Consider the following 16,753-nt stretch of genomic DNA (forward strand, 5'->3'; position numbering starts at 1 on the left):
GCCCAAAGGTGGTGGTGGTAATGGAGAGCATGAAACAGCTACTATAGTTAACTGGCAAACAGAACCTGAGAATCAAAGTGTGGAGATGTAAGGAACACTTAGAAGCGCAACAGCCAGCCTCCAGGGAAGGCCTCCCGGGAGAGGTACCTTCGCTTGAGAGAGGCCTGGAGCGGCGTGTAGGATCAGATTCCCAACATGGGCCCAGGCCTTCTCCCAATCCTCCTGCACCTCCGCCACCTTTCGGCCACTGAGGACCCAGTCGGGGGCGGGGCGTGCGGTAGCGGCACTTGCCAACTCGGCTGAGACCCGGGAGCGAGGGAGGAACAGACGCCCCGCCACAAAAGAAAGCGAAGGCGGCAGCGACCAATCAGCGGCCAGCGCGTGCGGTGGCCGCGCTCCTCTCGCCCCGCCCCTCCGCTCCCCTCCGGCGCCGCGTACGTGCGGCGGCCGGCTCCGCCCCCGTGGGCGGGGCCCGGGGAAGCCGCGGGCGGTGCGCCGTAACTGGAGAGCTGTTGGTGCTGCTGCTGCTGTTGCTGAGGTAGCTGCATCCCCGCGCCCAGGCCGAGGCGGAGGCTGCGCGCTTGGCGAACGTGACTGATCTGCGCCTCTCGGCTGCACCGGCCCCTGCGGCCGTCTGAGTGTCTTGGCTGGTGTGTGCACTGCCCCGGCGAGGATGCGGCTGTTCCGGTGGCTGCTGAAGCAGCCGGTGCCCAAGCAGATTGAGCGCTATTCCCGCTTCTCCCCGTCGCCGCTCTCCATCAAGCAGTTCCTGGACTTCGGTAAGTGCGGGGTCCCGAGCTCCCATGGTCGCCACCGTCCCCACAGCCCCGGGGCGCGAGGCCGCTGTCTTCCGGGCCCTATGTCGCCGCAGGTCTCCTCAGCCTAAGTCGTGGGAACCGCAGGCGGGGCTCCGGGATGCCCGGGGGCTCTCCCAGGGGCTCGGATTTCGGGGCGCGCAGGGACAAGGCCTGGTACACCGGTCGGGGGCCTACCAGTAGACACAGAACCTCATCCTGGGCGGGACTCCCTCCCCCCAAACCTGCATGTTTAGCTTCAAATCTTCTTGATACAGACCTCCCCGCCCTTAAAACTTCCCAGCGGAATGCGGATGGCTTTTTAAGTTTTTATTTTTAGATTCTTTTTTTTTTTTTGGTTGGGTAAGAGCTGTTTAGAAACACCTTGAGGTCGTATAAATTATGCAATGGCATTTTGTTCCTTTCCTGCTGTAAGACAGTGCTCGGCGCGTGGCTCGAGCCGCAGGATTCGAACTATTGTCTTCTTAGTGTTAAACAGTTAGAGAGGCCTGGGCTGCATACGCCTTAGGCGAGGGGACGTTGGGCGCCTCGCGTCAGAGCAAGGTCCGATACAACCCAGGCACCTTTGGTTGCGCCTCAACTTTTGTGTCCTACCCACCTTCTCCCCTGTCGGTTGGGCTGGTGGGCCGTTTTCACGGGTTGAGGTGGGAGCCCAGAGGACCCGGCCCCCGCCCTGCCTGAGGCCTAGCTGCATGGGAATAGATTCCACCACCTTATGCTAATTCGATCGTGTTTCCCCAGAGTGGTGCCTTTTCAGTCGGCGAGCAAATACTCCTAATGGCTGAATGCGAGGGGGCTGGTTGTAAAACACCTGAAAGTAAACCCAAAGTACTAACCCAGGTATCAGAATGGAACTCGGCATCCTCGAAGGCAAATAAAAGGGAGCAGCAAAAGATGTTGTAAGCTCCCAAGGGAAAAGAACCCATTATTCACATTTGTTCATTTCATAAATTTTATGTAAACGTCAAGGGATGATATCAGGTGGACATAAAAACTAAAGTGTGGAGTAGGTAGAATACTACGGGAAGACCCAATGTACAAAATGTGATGTCCATGCTTACGTTGGACTAGGAAAGAGGAATAGGGTAAAGTTGCAATAACATTAAATTTTAAGAAACCAATTTTCAGAGAATGATGAGGAAAATGGAAGTTCAATGAGGTGTTGACTGTTGGATCTTAAACTTAACTCCCCAAAGCTTCCCAGTAGTTTTACTCTACCATATCTGGCCACTTGTGAGAATTTTAGAGGTTTGAGGCAACTTCTGATTTCAGAGTTTAGAAAGGAAATGTCACTGTTGCTAGAAACAGCATGTTTGCCATCTTTTCATTTATGGTTTAGAGAAGATTCTGAAGGTGTCAGCCTTCTATTAGGGTAAACTGAACCAGGCTAATTCACAATAAAGAACAAAAGAAACCCCCAAACTCCCAGTTCCTCCTTTCCCCCTCAAAGTTGAACCAATAGCTCTAATAGATTGGTGAAATTTCACTTGATTTATTTCTATAGCAGCTAGTATCTACCCATGTTAATAGGTGTCTTGGCAAGGATGGTATTTGAGTAGAAAAACCACACAGTGGGGGATAGTGCTTAGTGTGGAAAACCCATGGGACCAGTATCTGGAAATTAATGTTCTAATTCTTGCTCTGCCACTGACTCAAGAGTGTGGCCTTGGCTAAGGGACTGAACCTCACTGGGGTTCCTTTTCCTCATGAATAAAATGTGTGGATTATACCAGGTAATCTCTAAAGCACAGCTCCAAAACTCTGTGATTGTAATTTCAAAGGAAAAGTGATGAGCTTTTGAAAAGAAAATTACCTAATCTTTTGATGGACATTTCACATAAAGGCATCTGACCTGTTTTGGGAGGGGTGGAGGGATACACTAATCTAGGATACTGGAAGAAGCCTAGTAATTGAAGTTTTTTCCTTATAAGGAATTTCACAGAAGAGCCATACAGAATTGTACAGTAGTGGAATTTCTTAGAAACTAAACTTGTTTGTAATACCCAGAGATTAATTGGGTGGCAGACAGCCTACCTTTGATGATAACAACTAGAAGCGAGTTGTCACACAAAGACCATCTCAAAGAATACCTTCTCTCAGTTCTTCTAGCTCCTGAAAGAAGCCAGAAGGTCATAAAGCTTCGTTCCATTTTGGCAAGTGATATGGGAGCTTTAGAATTTAGAATGGGTGTGGGGGTATTTTTAAGGTGAGGTGGGAGAAATAGAGGCTTTCTGCCTGTATATGATTATGGAAGACTGCAGGGGAGGGCACCTCAAATGCTTCAAGGACTAGGAGGGGAGGGGCAAATGAGTCAGTCAGGTAGGGGCAAACTCCCAGGTATATGCTGGCTCCAGAAGGGGCAGCTGATTGGCACCAGTTCAATATATAGAGGAAGGAAGAGGATTTCAGAGAGGAAGGGAGAGGGAGAGAGAGAGATAGAAACATCAATGGTGAGAGAGAATCATGGCTCGGCTGCCTCCTGCACGCCCTCACTGGGGACCCAGCCTGCAACTTGGGCATGTTCCCTGACCAGGATTTGAACCATGACCTCCTGGTTCATAGGTCCATGCTCAACCGCTGAGCCATGCCGTTCGGGCAGTTCAATATATTTTTTTTTTAAAATATATTTTATTGATTTTTTACAGAGAGGAAGGGAGAGGAGGGATAGAGAGTTAGAAACATCGATGAGAGAGAAACATCGATCAGCTGCCTCTTGCACGCCCCCCACTGGGGACGTGCCCGCAACCAAGGTACATGCCCTTGACCGGAATCGAACCTGGGACCCTTGAGTCCGCAAGCCGACGCTCTATCCACTGAGCCAAACCGGTTTTGGCCAATATATTTTTTAAAAACTTACAGCTCCAATGAAATAGATGCATGGGCCATGTTGACCCACACACTGCCACTTAGTGAACTTTATGACCTTCTCCCTGGCTACTTTACAAACGGGACATAAATGTTTGATTAGAGTAGCTGGACAGGGGCCAGAGAAAGGACATACACAGAATGTTAGGCTTCAGTATTTGTTAGAACCATGTCAACAAGTACATTCTTGCTTCTATGGCCACTGGAATCGCTTTATTATACCAATTCCTTGTTTAAGAGTGAAGACTAGAACTGGTTATTTCAGAAGCAATGCTTTTTTATTTTATTTTTTTATTAAATTTATTGGGGTGACATTGGTTGAAACCTATATGATCTTACTAAGCAGCGCTCAAAGGAGTATTTATCAGTCTTGGCACTCTTGACATCTTGTAACAGGTCACTGTCCTGGGGGTGATGCCCTGCGCATTTACTAAAGCAGCATCCCTGGCCTCTATCCACTTGATGCCAGGAACAACCCCAACCCCGTGTGACTACCAGACACGTCTCCTGAGAGTGCCATGTCCCCTGGGGGAGCAATATCACTCTCTGTTGAGGACCACCGCTGTGAAGTATTTGGATCAGTGGTCTGCATACCTGGGCCCCATCACCTCAACTTCTTGTATAAATGGTCTGGGGGGGTGGGGTGCAGGGTATTGGCATTTTTAGAAGATCCCCAGGTTCTAAAGCATAACCAGAGTTGAAAACCACTAATTAGATTCTCTGGATCTAGAGTGCTGTCTCTCTATCATCTGTGTGCCTTTTTTTCTCTATGCCCTTTATTTTTTTCTGTATTTTATTTTTTGAAATAGGAAGGGAGAGGGAGAGAGAGAAATATCAATGATGAGAGAGAATCATTGATGGGCTGCTTCCTGCACGCCCCACACTGGGGATCAAGCCCACAACCTGGGCATATGCCCTGACTGGGAATCAAACCATGACCTCCTAGTTCAGTGGTTGGCAAACTCATTAGACAACAGAGCGGCAAACCGCGGCGGCTCGGGAGCCGCAGTTTGCCGACCACTGTCCTAGTTCATAGGTCGATACCTACCACTGAGCCATGCCAGCTGGGCTCTTTGCCCTTTAAAATGATAAAAGTTTCTTTAACTCAACCTTTACTTGAAATATGTTCTTCCACACAGCAAAGTGTAGGAAGAATAGCAAGTGGTCTAAATGGATCAAGAGTTTATAATGGCAATAGTGCGTTCTAAAGGATGGGATTTTGAAAAATGAAATTTTCTTTGTGGTCTGAGATTATAGTCACATGGTTTCAAATTCAAAAGGTGCAAAAGGACATAGAGAAATCAGTTTTCCACTTTAGGCCGCTAACCTCCCTGTTTGTGCGCCAACAGCAGCTTATCCTTTTGTCTGAACTTGCTTTTTAAACTGAATACTTTAGAGAGCTTTCCATAGTTGTATCAGCAGAACTTCTTTTTTATGGCTTCGGAGAATTTATTTATATGAGTGTGCTATATAATTCACTAGCCCACTCCCTGTTGATGGCTAGTAGGTTGTTTTGAATCTTTGCTATGACAACCAGTGCTACGATGAATTACGGTGAGCATTTGGTGCATGTATGAGTGTGTATATATATAGGACACATTCCTAAACATGGGATTACTACATCAAAGGGCATGTGCACTTGAAATTTTAATAAACATTGTCAACCTGCCTTCCTTAGAGATTGTCTGTTTTATCTTCACTAGAAGTTTGAGAGGTCCTATTTTTTCCTACACATTCACTAGCTTGTTGTCAAACTTTGGATAAGTGAAAAATGGTTTCTAGATAGCATTTTAGTTTAGCTTTTTATTATGGAAAATTTTAAACACATGCAGAAGTAGAGAGAATAGCATGATGAATTCCTGGGTTCGTTATATTGCTATCCAGGTGCTGTTTGTCTGCAGATGTTGTGTGTATGAGCAGTCTGTTAGATTTTCTTATCAATGTCATGCTTGTTTCAGAAAAAATATTTTTTTCTATATTAAGATCCATTTATCCTTCTAATGATCTGTTCTTTAAAGATTTGTTAGAAACCCCTCCCCCCGAAACCTTTTAAACCTAGTTGTTTTGGGGTCTATTGTTCTTTGACAACTTTTGGTATTGATCTGTATAGGTTTTCTGTTTCTTCTAGAGTCCATTTTGATGTATTGCTCTAGAAAATTATTCTGGTCATTGGGATTCAAAGTCAGTTTTCATTGCTGAGATAGTAGTCTCTTATTAGTCTTAATTTTCTCTGTGGCTCTTTCCCCTTTATTTTATATTTGTTCTCTCCTCTCCCCTTTCTTGATTAGATTAGATGGTGGCTTATGTGATTGGATTCGTTGATTAGTCTTATGACGTTTGTTTCTAGTTCATTAATGTCTATCTTGACTTTCTCTTCTGCTCTGTTGTTTATCTCAGTATGTAGGGCTACAGTTTTATAGCCCTAATTTTCTTTATGCTTAGTTCTGTTGCATTGTGATCAGAGAATGTTATCTGAATCATTATTTAATTTATTGACATTTATTTTGTAGCCCAATATTTGGTTATTTCTTGTGAATGTTCTTTGAGTTATGCTTTTACAGAGAAGAGAGCATAACCCAAATCTACCATATTAATTATGTTGTTTAACTTTTCACTTTTATTTATTTTTTTGATTAATCATCACCTGAGGATATTTTCCCCCCATTGATTTTTTTAAATATATTTTATTGATTTTTTACAGAGAGGAAGGGAGAGGGATAGAGAGTTAGAAACATCGATGGGAGAGAAACATCGATCAGCTGCCTCCTGCACACCCCCTACTGGGGATGTGCCCGCAACCAAGGTACATACATGCCCTTGACCGGAATCGAACCCGGGACCCTTCAGTCCGCAGGCTGACGCTCTATCCACTGAGCCAAACCGGTTTCGGCTCCCCCCATTGATTTTTAGAGAGAGTGGAAGGGAGGGTCTGGGGGGGAGAGAGAGACACACACACATCTATCTGTTGCCTCCTGCACATGCCCGGACCCAGGCCAGGATTGGGCCTGCAACCCAGGTACATGCCCTTGACTGGAAATTGAACCCAGACCCTTCCATCTGCAGGTCAACACTCTAACCATGGAGCCAAAACGGCCAGGGCTCTACTTATACTTTTTTAAATCTACTTGATCTGTCATGGCCCAAGAGAAGTTCAAGTATCCTAATAATATTATTTTATTTCTTCATATATTGCCTATGGTTTTTGTTTTATGCTTGTTAATGTTATGTTTGCTGCGTAGATATTGTTAATTGTTGTGTCCTCATTGTGAGATGTACCATTTAGCAATAGAATACTCTCCTTTTACTAGTTTAATGCTTCTTGGTCTGGATTCACCCTTATTTGACATTGAGATCTAGATCCCTATTTTACTCTTGTTTATATTTTCTGGTAGAGCATTGCCATTCTTTTTTTTCAGAATTACTTTTTTTATAATATTGCCTTGAAATACAGTATAAAGTTAGGTTTTGCTTTGTGCATTAAACTTTTTCTTTTGCCCTAGCTGGTTTGGCTCAGTGGATATAGAGTGTCGGCCTGTGGACTGAAGGATCCTGGGTTCCATTCTTATCAAGGGCACATGCCTGGGTTGTGGGCTTGATCTCCAGTAGAGGGGGTGTGCAGGAGGCAGCTGACCAATGATTCTCTCTCATCATTGATGTTTCTATCTCTCCTCTCCCTTCCTTTCTGAAATCAATAAAATATATTTAAAAAAATTTTTTTTCTTTTATGTGCTTAAGTTTAACCAATTTATATTTATTGATATAACAGATCTGTCATCTGCTATGATAAACATTTATACTCTGTTTCCTTTCTATTTTTAATGCCTTAATTTTCTACTAAATGTATCTTATTTTATTTCTTTAGCCTTCTTTGTCTGGTATGGTCAGCACTAGCCACTTTAGCCTATTGAGCTCTTGAAATGTGGCTAGTGTGGCTGAGAAACTGAATTGATTTCATTGCAATTTAAATTTAAAATTGATACTTGATTCAGTTAATTGGAAAACTTTTAAGTTTTCCATTTGGAACAATTTGGATATGTGAATCTACCTTAACTATAAATTTGATGACATCTAATTATAGGTCAGTTATTTCTGATAGAAATTTAGCTTTGAATTGAGATTTTTAAGTATAAGATACGCACTGGCTTTCATGGCCCTAATATAAAAATAGTAAAATATCTCAATATATTTTTGTATTGATTCCATGTTGAAATGATAATCTTTTGGAGAGGTTGGGTTAAATAAAATGTCAAAATTTCACCTGTTTCTTTTTATGTTACTGTGCTGCGAGGGAGTTTAAAATTACATATGTGGCAGACATTATATTTCTATTGGACAGTGCGGCTTCAGACATAAATTTTTACTAGAAGTAAGAGGAACATAACATTTTTTAATGCTCAGAATAAACATTTATTTTATTTCTCAATATAACTTTCCCTCTTTTTTCTTGAAACCTGTTACTCTCAGAATTTGGGGACCAATTTATTGTTTTGGATAGTTAATGTTATGGTAGTTCTCTGTTATATTTGCAAAAGTTTGAGGTCTTTCTGTTAAGTAGCTGTTATGAATTAAAAGTTCTCTTAGTGATCAGTGTCTTCCCTTCTTCTTAACTCAGGTGCTCTCTCTGGAGCCTGCTTGAACCTTTCCATTCTCCCTCTTCTTCCCCCCAGGCATGTTACCTTTGCCTTTTTCCTAAGCTCTAAGGGCCTCTCTTTTGCCTCTCTTAACTTTTTTCCTGAGCCCATGCAGTCCTGCTGGCTCACCTTTTCTACCCTTGTGACTTTCTAAAGAAAATTCCTCTTATAATTGCAGTCTTGACTCTGAATCCTTTCTTAGAACTCAAATACCAAGGTTGCTAGACTGAGGTCTAACTCTGGTGTTGTTTCACTGCTAATAGTTTGAGTCACTATAGATCCTACTATCAAGGCCAGACACTGGATCCTTTTAATTGGAAAACTTCTAAATTAAAAGAAGTTTTTTTTTTCTTAGTTGTCTCTTTGTTATAATAGCTAGTCATTAAGATTCCCTTAATAAGATGGAGCAACAGAAATTGGAACAAAAATCAAAGTCTACTCAGACTCTTTCCTATTGCCTTTAGACATTTGCAGATATTGTAAAAATCAGGACTTTGGAAGTACAATTGTCCTGCACTTAAGAAGAAAAAGGCAAGAAAAAGAACAAAATCTTAAAGACAAGCTAAAATTTTATGTCCTAAAACAGTGGTCGGCAAACTCATTAGTCAACAGAGCCAAATATCAACAGTACAATGATTCAAATTTCTTTTGAGAGCCAAATTTTTTAAACTTAAACTTCTTCTAACCCCACTTCTTCAAAATAGACTCGCCCAGGCCGTGGTATTTTGTGGAAGAGCCACACTCAAGGGGCCAAAGAGCCGCATGTGGCTCGCGAGCCTCAGTTTGCCGACCACGGGCCTAAAAACTCTGCTTGGTAACTGTCAGGTTGGGAGCTCCAGAATATTGCCAGACACAAATGTGGGCTAAACTTTTTGAAAAATGTATTTTATTGATTTTTACAGAGAGGAAGGGAGGAGGGATAGAGAGTTAGAAACATCGATCAGCTGCCTCCTGCACACCCCCTGCTGGGGATGTGCCCGCAACCAAGGTACATGCCCTTGACTGGAATCGAACCTGGGACCCTTCAGTCTGCAGGCCGACGCTCTATCCACTGAGCCAAACCAGTCAGGGCTGGGCTAAACTTTTATAGCCAGGTCCTACCGAACTGCTGCCATCCCTCAAGGAAATGATAATCTAATATTACAATGGCTATTATGAGAAATGTTCCAATTAGGAAAAAATGGAATACATAACACAGGCATTAAAAAAGGAAAACTAAGTGTAAGAAATAAATGTTTAAAAAGTTCTTACTGATATAAGAAAAGGAGAACTTAGACTGTTACTACAAGTTAAACTAGAACCTTCAGAATCTTGAATGAATTCATAGGAAATGATTCACATTTTCATTGGGACATGGCTTTACATCATTCAGTTTTACCCCGTCCATTTCTGGTTCCTTGATTAATCACTTTTATCCCTCTCTGCAGACTTAACTTCGTATTTGTTTTATTTTCCAGTTCCTTTGCACTTTAGTCTTTTGCATCGCTGCACTTTTTGAAGGAAAGGCATTTGCACCTGGCTTATGTTATTTCATTTTATTCTAAACTGTTTCTTTGCAGAGGGTAGAACTTTGCTTCCTTGTGACCTCTCACAGCCTCCTCAGATATTTTGCTCTCTGCAGAGAGTGGGCGCTCCACAAATGGCGAGTACTGACTGCATATAAAGGTTATTAAACACGATGCCATTTTAACTGAAGCAGTTGTTCTGTAAGTTTAAACTTCTATAATGTCTCCACGTTTAAATATAGCATCTCCCAAATGAAACCACCAGAAAGCAGGTTGTCTGATAACTCGGCCTTCTTTTCACAGAAAAAAATTTCTACCAGAATGACACTGGTTCTGTGACCCTCTGAGCCTTTAGCTATTAGAAGGTAGCAGCCATTTTCCCAGTGTTTACTATTCTTAGGTTTAAAGGCCCAGCCACCTCTGTTTTCCTTTAGAAAGAATTTTAAGATTCTGATACCCTCTGAGAAGTTGACTTTAGTTCCAAATGACTGCTCTTCAAAAAGTCTTGGGTTTTTAAGTAATTATGCTCCTTAAAAACCAGGGGAGAACAGGGATTTTGTTTGTGGAGAAGGTTTTTTTTTTTTTTAATTGTGGGAGGAAAAGGGAAAAACAATCATTTTCTGTTTCTGGGTGTTTTTATTTTGTACCTTTACATATATGCACAAGACACACCTTTCCTGTAAGCAGTAGGGTTTTTCTACTGTGAGGAGTTGCCAAGAATTAGACTTACCTGTTGGGAGACAAGCCAGCTACTCAGAATTAAAGGGGAAGATAACAACTTCATTCAGCTTCATGCATCTTGACCAGCATTTCAGCTGAAAGAAAGAATTGGCCTTTTGGGTCTTATTGATTTGGTAGGGCTGGATTTCAACATAACCTGGTTTTATCAGACTCTGGGTACTAAAAGTGTAGCTCTGGTTTCATTCCATGTGTTTACCCTTTTGTGTGCTTTTGAAGAGGAGACGTGAACACACAGACTGACCTAGTGTTGACTGAGTGGTTTCCTCCCATTAAGCACTGGGAAATTGACCATACTGTTGGCAAGATTTGGAAAATCTTGGTTTTGTAGAATCAGAAAATACCACCACTTCTCCTTTTCTTTTTTTTTTACGTCCTCACCTGAGGATATGTTTTTATTAATTTTGGAGAGAAGGAGGGAGAGAGAAAAATATCAATGTGTGAGACACACATCCATAAGCTGCTTCCTGTACATGCCCCGACCCAGGGATTGAACCTGAAACCTAGATATGTGCCTTTGATGGGGAATCGAACCAGCAACCTTTTTTTTTTTTTTTTTTGGTGTATGGGACAATGCTCCAACCAACTGACCCAGCCAGGGTTCCACTTTTCCGTTAAAAAAATATTGGTCCTGGCCAGGTAGCTCAGTTGGTTTTTAGAGCATCGTCCTGATACACCAAGGTTTTCAGGTTCGATTCCAGATCAGGGCACATAAAAGAATCAACCAAAGAATGCAACAAATCAGTTTCTCTCTCAAATCAATAAATAAAAATTTAAAAAATTGTATATGTGCATTCAGTTGTTTTACTTCCATGATAATCTGACTTCAGAGTTGGGCAAATCCTCTTGTTTTCAGAATACTGCACTCTAAGAGAGGTTATGGGACAATGGCCTGATGGCCAGCCACCTGTTGTTTTTTTATTGATAGACTATTTTTAAAAGCAGTTTTAGATTCACAGTAACATTTGGCAGAAAGTACGGGGAGTTTTCACATAATTCCCCTCCCCAGATATCAACATCCTTCACCAGTGTGGGACATTTGTTTCAATTGATGAGGTCACATTGATATATCATTACCTCCCTAAGTCCATATTTTACTTTAGGGTTCCTTCTTTGGTACACTCTATGGATTTTGAAAGCATCTGTTTTTGTAAATAGAGTTTTATTAGAACACCCAGTCATTCCTGTTTGTTACATACTGTCTGTTGCTTCTTTCCCTCCACAACAGCAGTTGAGTAGTTGTCACAGAGATGGTTTAGCCCACAAAGCCAAAAAAGTTGACCATTTGGCCCTTTACAGAAAGTTTGTGACCTCTAGACTAAGTCAATTCAGTTCCCTGTTAAAGAAGCTTGAAGTGATTGCTCTTAATTTGCATTTAAATTATAAAGCTCCTTTTCTCCCCTTTGGTACTAACAGTAAACCTTGGCTATCAGGAGTGTGGCTTTTGGGATAGCTAAGACTTCCAGGTAATTGATAGTTTACCTATATGGTGTATGGAATTACCATGTGAAAGGCTTAGGAAATTTTAAAGCTTTTTTTTTTTTTTTTTAGAATATTGGAAAATAATTTTAAAGATTTTTTAAAATTGATTTTTAGAGAGAGGAAGGGAGAGGGAGAGGGGGAGAGAGAGAGAGAGAGAGAGAGAGAGAGAGAAATATCGATGTGACAGCAAAACATCAATCGCTGCCTCATGCTGGGGACTGAGCCCACACCCATGCATGTGCCCTGACCAGGAACGGAACTGGCAACCTTTCAAATGCTGCCCAACTAACTGAGCCACACCAGCCAGGGCTTATAGCTTTACTCTACAGGGCTATCATGAAAGTTTTAAGTGTACCAGTTTCTCCACAGCCCTGCCAAAATGAGGTTTTAGGATTTTAATTGTGTCATAGGTAACATAGAAGCTAAAAGTTGTATTTCCACCACGCTCCCCTGTGGGTTTATTGTCTACATGTTGTTGTATGTAAAGCACCGTTGACCATTTAGTAACTGGAACCTGGAGTTTTAATCACTTGCATGAATTCCTTGTCTATCTGGCATAGTGAGCTTTTGTGCTATGTAAATATTGTTTCCCACTGTGTTCCCTTCTTTGGTAATTATCAAAGCATACAATTAAAGTCATTTGCAAAGAATATCACTTACAATTCTTCCATCCATTTTTTTTTTCAACAATAGCCTTCCAGCTTTTGCCCGTGTATACATAGGTTAACACTGAAGGTTGGTTTCCTTTTTATTTAGCGCACAGTCCAAGTTTTTATACATTCAGTCATTTTCAGTACTTTTATCATGGTCAGGTTTATCACCTAAATCCCTCCAGAATTTATTGCTCTTTCTTTTTATTTTATTTTATATATTTTATTGATTTTTTACAGAGAGGAAGGGAGAGGGATAGAGAGTTAGAAACATCGATGAGAGAGAAACATCGATCAGCTGCCTCCTGCACACCCCCTACTGGGGACGTGCCCGCAACCAAGGTACATGCCCTTGACCGGAATCGAACCTGGGACCTTTCAGTCCGCAGGCTGATGCTCTATCCACTGAGCCAAACCGGTTTCAGCAATTTATTGCTCTTTCTGATGAGACTTTTTGCTTAAGCCCAAAGGCTATGAACAAAGAGCAATATGTCAAAATGGATGAATCCTATGTGTTTGTGGCATGCTTTCCTGCTGTCCCTACCTGTTTGTGTAATAGGGGTAGTTTCTGGGAATATGTGAGGTGTTAACTGAATTGTCCTTTATTCAAAGTGTCCTTGGAGGCTTTCTGGATGGGGGACACAAGCAGAAGAACAAATGTAAATGTGTACTACTCTTTTCCTTGATTTTCAGCTCCTTTCCGTGGCTGCTTACTCCTATCAATGCTCTCCAGAGTTGTTCCCAGATGTGTATTACTAGGCAAGGTTGGTGTAGGACAAACCAAAATCTTCTCTTAGATTCATTCAGTGGGAGCTTGAGCTTAGAGATCATCTATTCAAACTCCCCAGTTTCACACATGGCAAAGTAGGAGCCCCAGGTAACAAAGAGACTGTCCAAAGCATCAGCTAGTTATTGACATAACATCTTGGCCACCTCTTCCAAAGTGAGCCAGAAATTATTCTTTTTGGAGGTAAAGGCAGCTTACCTTTTTTGTACCAATCTCTAGAAGACGCAATAGTGAGATGGGAAGAGGTAGCTGTAATTGTCACAACATCCAGATGGAATAGATGTTTCCATTTCTTGGATGAAGATGCTAAATTTTAGATGACTTAAGTATCTTGACTAAGCAAAGTTTGGGGCAAAACCACAGTTAATAGCTCAATCTACCTGAATTTTAAACATCTGCATTTTTCATTCAACATAATATGCCATTTCTTTAAATATAATATACCATTGCCAGAATGCAGTTCTTTCTAGCCAACAGCGTTTTAGTAATGCTTGAGATTTTGTCTAAATGTGTTCCGTTAGACAATCAGGAAATCGCATAATCTAATGGTCACCTAGTGTTATTATTTCTGAACTGTTAGATGGATACCTACTTATTTACTTACACTGAAGTAATTCTTATTCTGAAGACCACCACCATTCGTTAGTCTGCCTATTGTCTCTGAGGATGTGAGAAGCAGTCTATGTGTAGACTATACTTAAGTCTTGATTTGTGGTGCCTACCACCAGTGGGAGCTTGGGCTAATCGCTTAATCCCACTACACACCAGTGACCTTTTCTACAAAATGGAAATGATAGCATCTAATCATAGGCTTGTTGCACTGATGACATTAAGAAGTGCAGCACAGTGCGTGGTACATGGTAGGTGCTCTGTAGATGTTGGCTATGCTTTTATTATGGGAAATTAGTGACACAGCATTTCCTGAATGAAATCAGCTTTCTGCTAAGAATAAAAACTGCGTAGGATGCTCTCGATCTCCAGTATTAATTATCTTAAAGGTTGTTGGCTGCAGCTCCCAGCTATATAAAGTGATCATTTTCCAAGAAACAAAGCACTTTCAGCTCATTTGTGCTTTGAGCGTAATTGGCTTGGCTTCTTTTCATTCACTGTAATGGTTAACTTAACATTTTGCCTCAGTTAACCTTGAAGATGAGTACACTGTGACCTTTACTTAACTATTCCTGCTTCCATGACAACAAGACATCCTGTAACTCACCAATCCACCCTTAGTACTAGATCCTAACCCTCTCTGGAATTAGGTTGATATGGATCTGTGTGTGGCTTTGACTACGATTGTTACTTACATATTCTTGCTGGTCAAAACTTATTTGTGATACCAGTTCTCAACATTCATGCTTATTCTATCCACTCTCTGGCCAGGCACATCATGTTGATAGTTACTGCCACCATATTATCGCCTTCCTGTCTACCTTTCAGCTCTTCCCCTAACTCTTAAGGATTTCAATACCCCTAACCCAGTGGTCGGCAAACTCATTAGTCAACAGAGCCAAATATCAACAGTACAACGATTGAAATTTCTTTTGAGAGCAAATTTTTTAAACTTAAACTTCTAACGCCACTTCTTCCAAATAGACTCGCCCAGGCTGTGGTATTTTGTGGAAGAGCCACACTCAAGGGGCCAAAGAGCCGCGTGTGGCTCGCGAGCCGCAGTTTGCCGACCACTGCCCTAAACAAATAGTATATAGAATGCAGTGATCTGTCTATAATAGGAATTTACCATTACCAGCAAATGTTAGCTTGAACCATTGAATTTTATTTGCTATAGTAAGTTTATACTGAAACTTAGTAGGTATTTTAACTTTCAGTTCTAATCGGTAAATATTAAAGACCTACAATGTGCCAAGTGTGCTAATGGACTTCCATTTTCTGAGGTATACTGTTACCTACAGGATTTGGTCTCAGTGATTCGGGGAAATGGCAGGGGGATTGCCCAAGGGGTGGGCACAAATTGTGGCCCTCAGTGAAATTCCTTTACAACTTGCTTTGGCCTTGTCTGGCATACAGTGGTGCGGGTTTCTCACTAGTCTGTTTATGAGCATTTATCTTTCAAAAGAGTAAAACAGGATTTCTAAAGAGAGGATCAAGGCACTAGTGGAATCACTCACTTGCCCTCAGCACAGACACAGATGCCCTTCAGGGAAGGATCCACAACCCTCTCCTACTTTCATTATTAAGGACCCTACCACAGTCACCCTGTAAAACTCGATTCCTATGACGTATTTGTATTAAATAATCACACGGAGGTACGTACAACAGGCTTCAGACACCATCAGGAAGGTCTGCTTATAGTAGCACATTATGTATGAGATCTTTTTTGTGTGTTTTTTTTTAAAGAATAGAATGGCTGTAGTAGTTTTTTTTTTAATAGACTGATTATAGTTACAAGAAAACCTTTTTATTTTGTTAATTATTATTTTTAATACATTTTTATTGATTTCAGAGAGGAAAGAAGAGAGGAGAGAGAGATAGAAACATCGATGAGAGAAAATCATTGATCAGCTGCCTCCTGCACGCCCCCTACTGGAAATTGAGCCTGCAACCCAGGCATGTGCCCTTGACCGGAATGGAACCTGGGACCCTTCAGTCCGCTAGCCGACTCTCTAGCCCAGCAGTGGGCAAACTACAGCCCGCGGGCTGGATCCGGCCAGTTCAGCTGTTCTATCTGGCCCGCAGAGCTGAAAGAGCGGAGGGTTCTCTTGCTCTCCCCTCCGCTCCTTTACTTTGAATTTATATTAGTTCACACAAACACTCCATCCATGCTTTTGTTCCGGCCCTCCGGTCCAGTTTAAGAACCCATTGTGGCCCTTGAGTCAAAAAGTTTGCCCACCCCTGCTCTAGCCACTGAGTCAAACCAGCTAGGGCCAAGAAAACCTTTTTTAGAAGGTTGTGTTTTTCTTTAAAAACACTTTTTAATGACTGCGTATTTCCCCATGTAAATATACATTATTGTAATTTATTTTACTGTTGCTTTATTGTTAGATATTTAGGTTGTTTTTAATGCCCCCCCAAACCTTTTATTTGGAAAAATTTCTGACCTTAGGAAAAGTTGCAAAACAATACAGTTAATACTCATATCTAGCACTTAGATTCACCAGTTAACTGTGCCATCCAGCAGGTCCTTGAATAATGTTGTTTCATTATAATGTTGATGAGACACCATAGGAACCTAACTCTTGTCTATATATCAATTACCCTGTGGTAAAATGGGTTTTGCTATCTGTTGTTTTACCAAAAGTTGCAGAACCTATTGAAGGCATTA

The 16,753-nt window shown here is 41.7% G+C and overlaps 1 protein-coding gene across 2 annotated transcripts in view; it reads left to right on the plus strand.

The window, feature by feature from the left end:
* Positions 1-467: 467 nt before the first annotated feature.
* The window catches only part of PDK3 (pyruvate dehydrogenase kinase 3), a 68,487-nt gene continuing 52,201 nt past the window's right edge, over positions 468-16,753 (plus strand). For both annotated transcript variants that reach the window (XM_080653621.1, XM_080653622.1), the window contains exon 1: positions 468-779. In XM_080653621.1, the coding sequence (XP_080509747.1) occupies positions 674-779 (106 nt within the window). In that variant the 5' untranslated portion in view covers positions 468-673. The remainder of the gene's footprint in view (positions 780-16,753) is intronic.

The sequence above is a fragment of the Plecotus auritus genome (genome assembly GCF_963455305.1).
Source record: "Plecotus auritus genome assembly, chromosome: X".
NCBI classification, from domain to species: Eukaryota; Metazoa; Chordata; class Mammalia; order Chiroptera; family Vespertilionidae; genus Plecotus; species Plecotus auritus.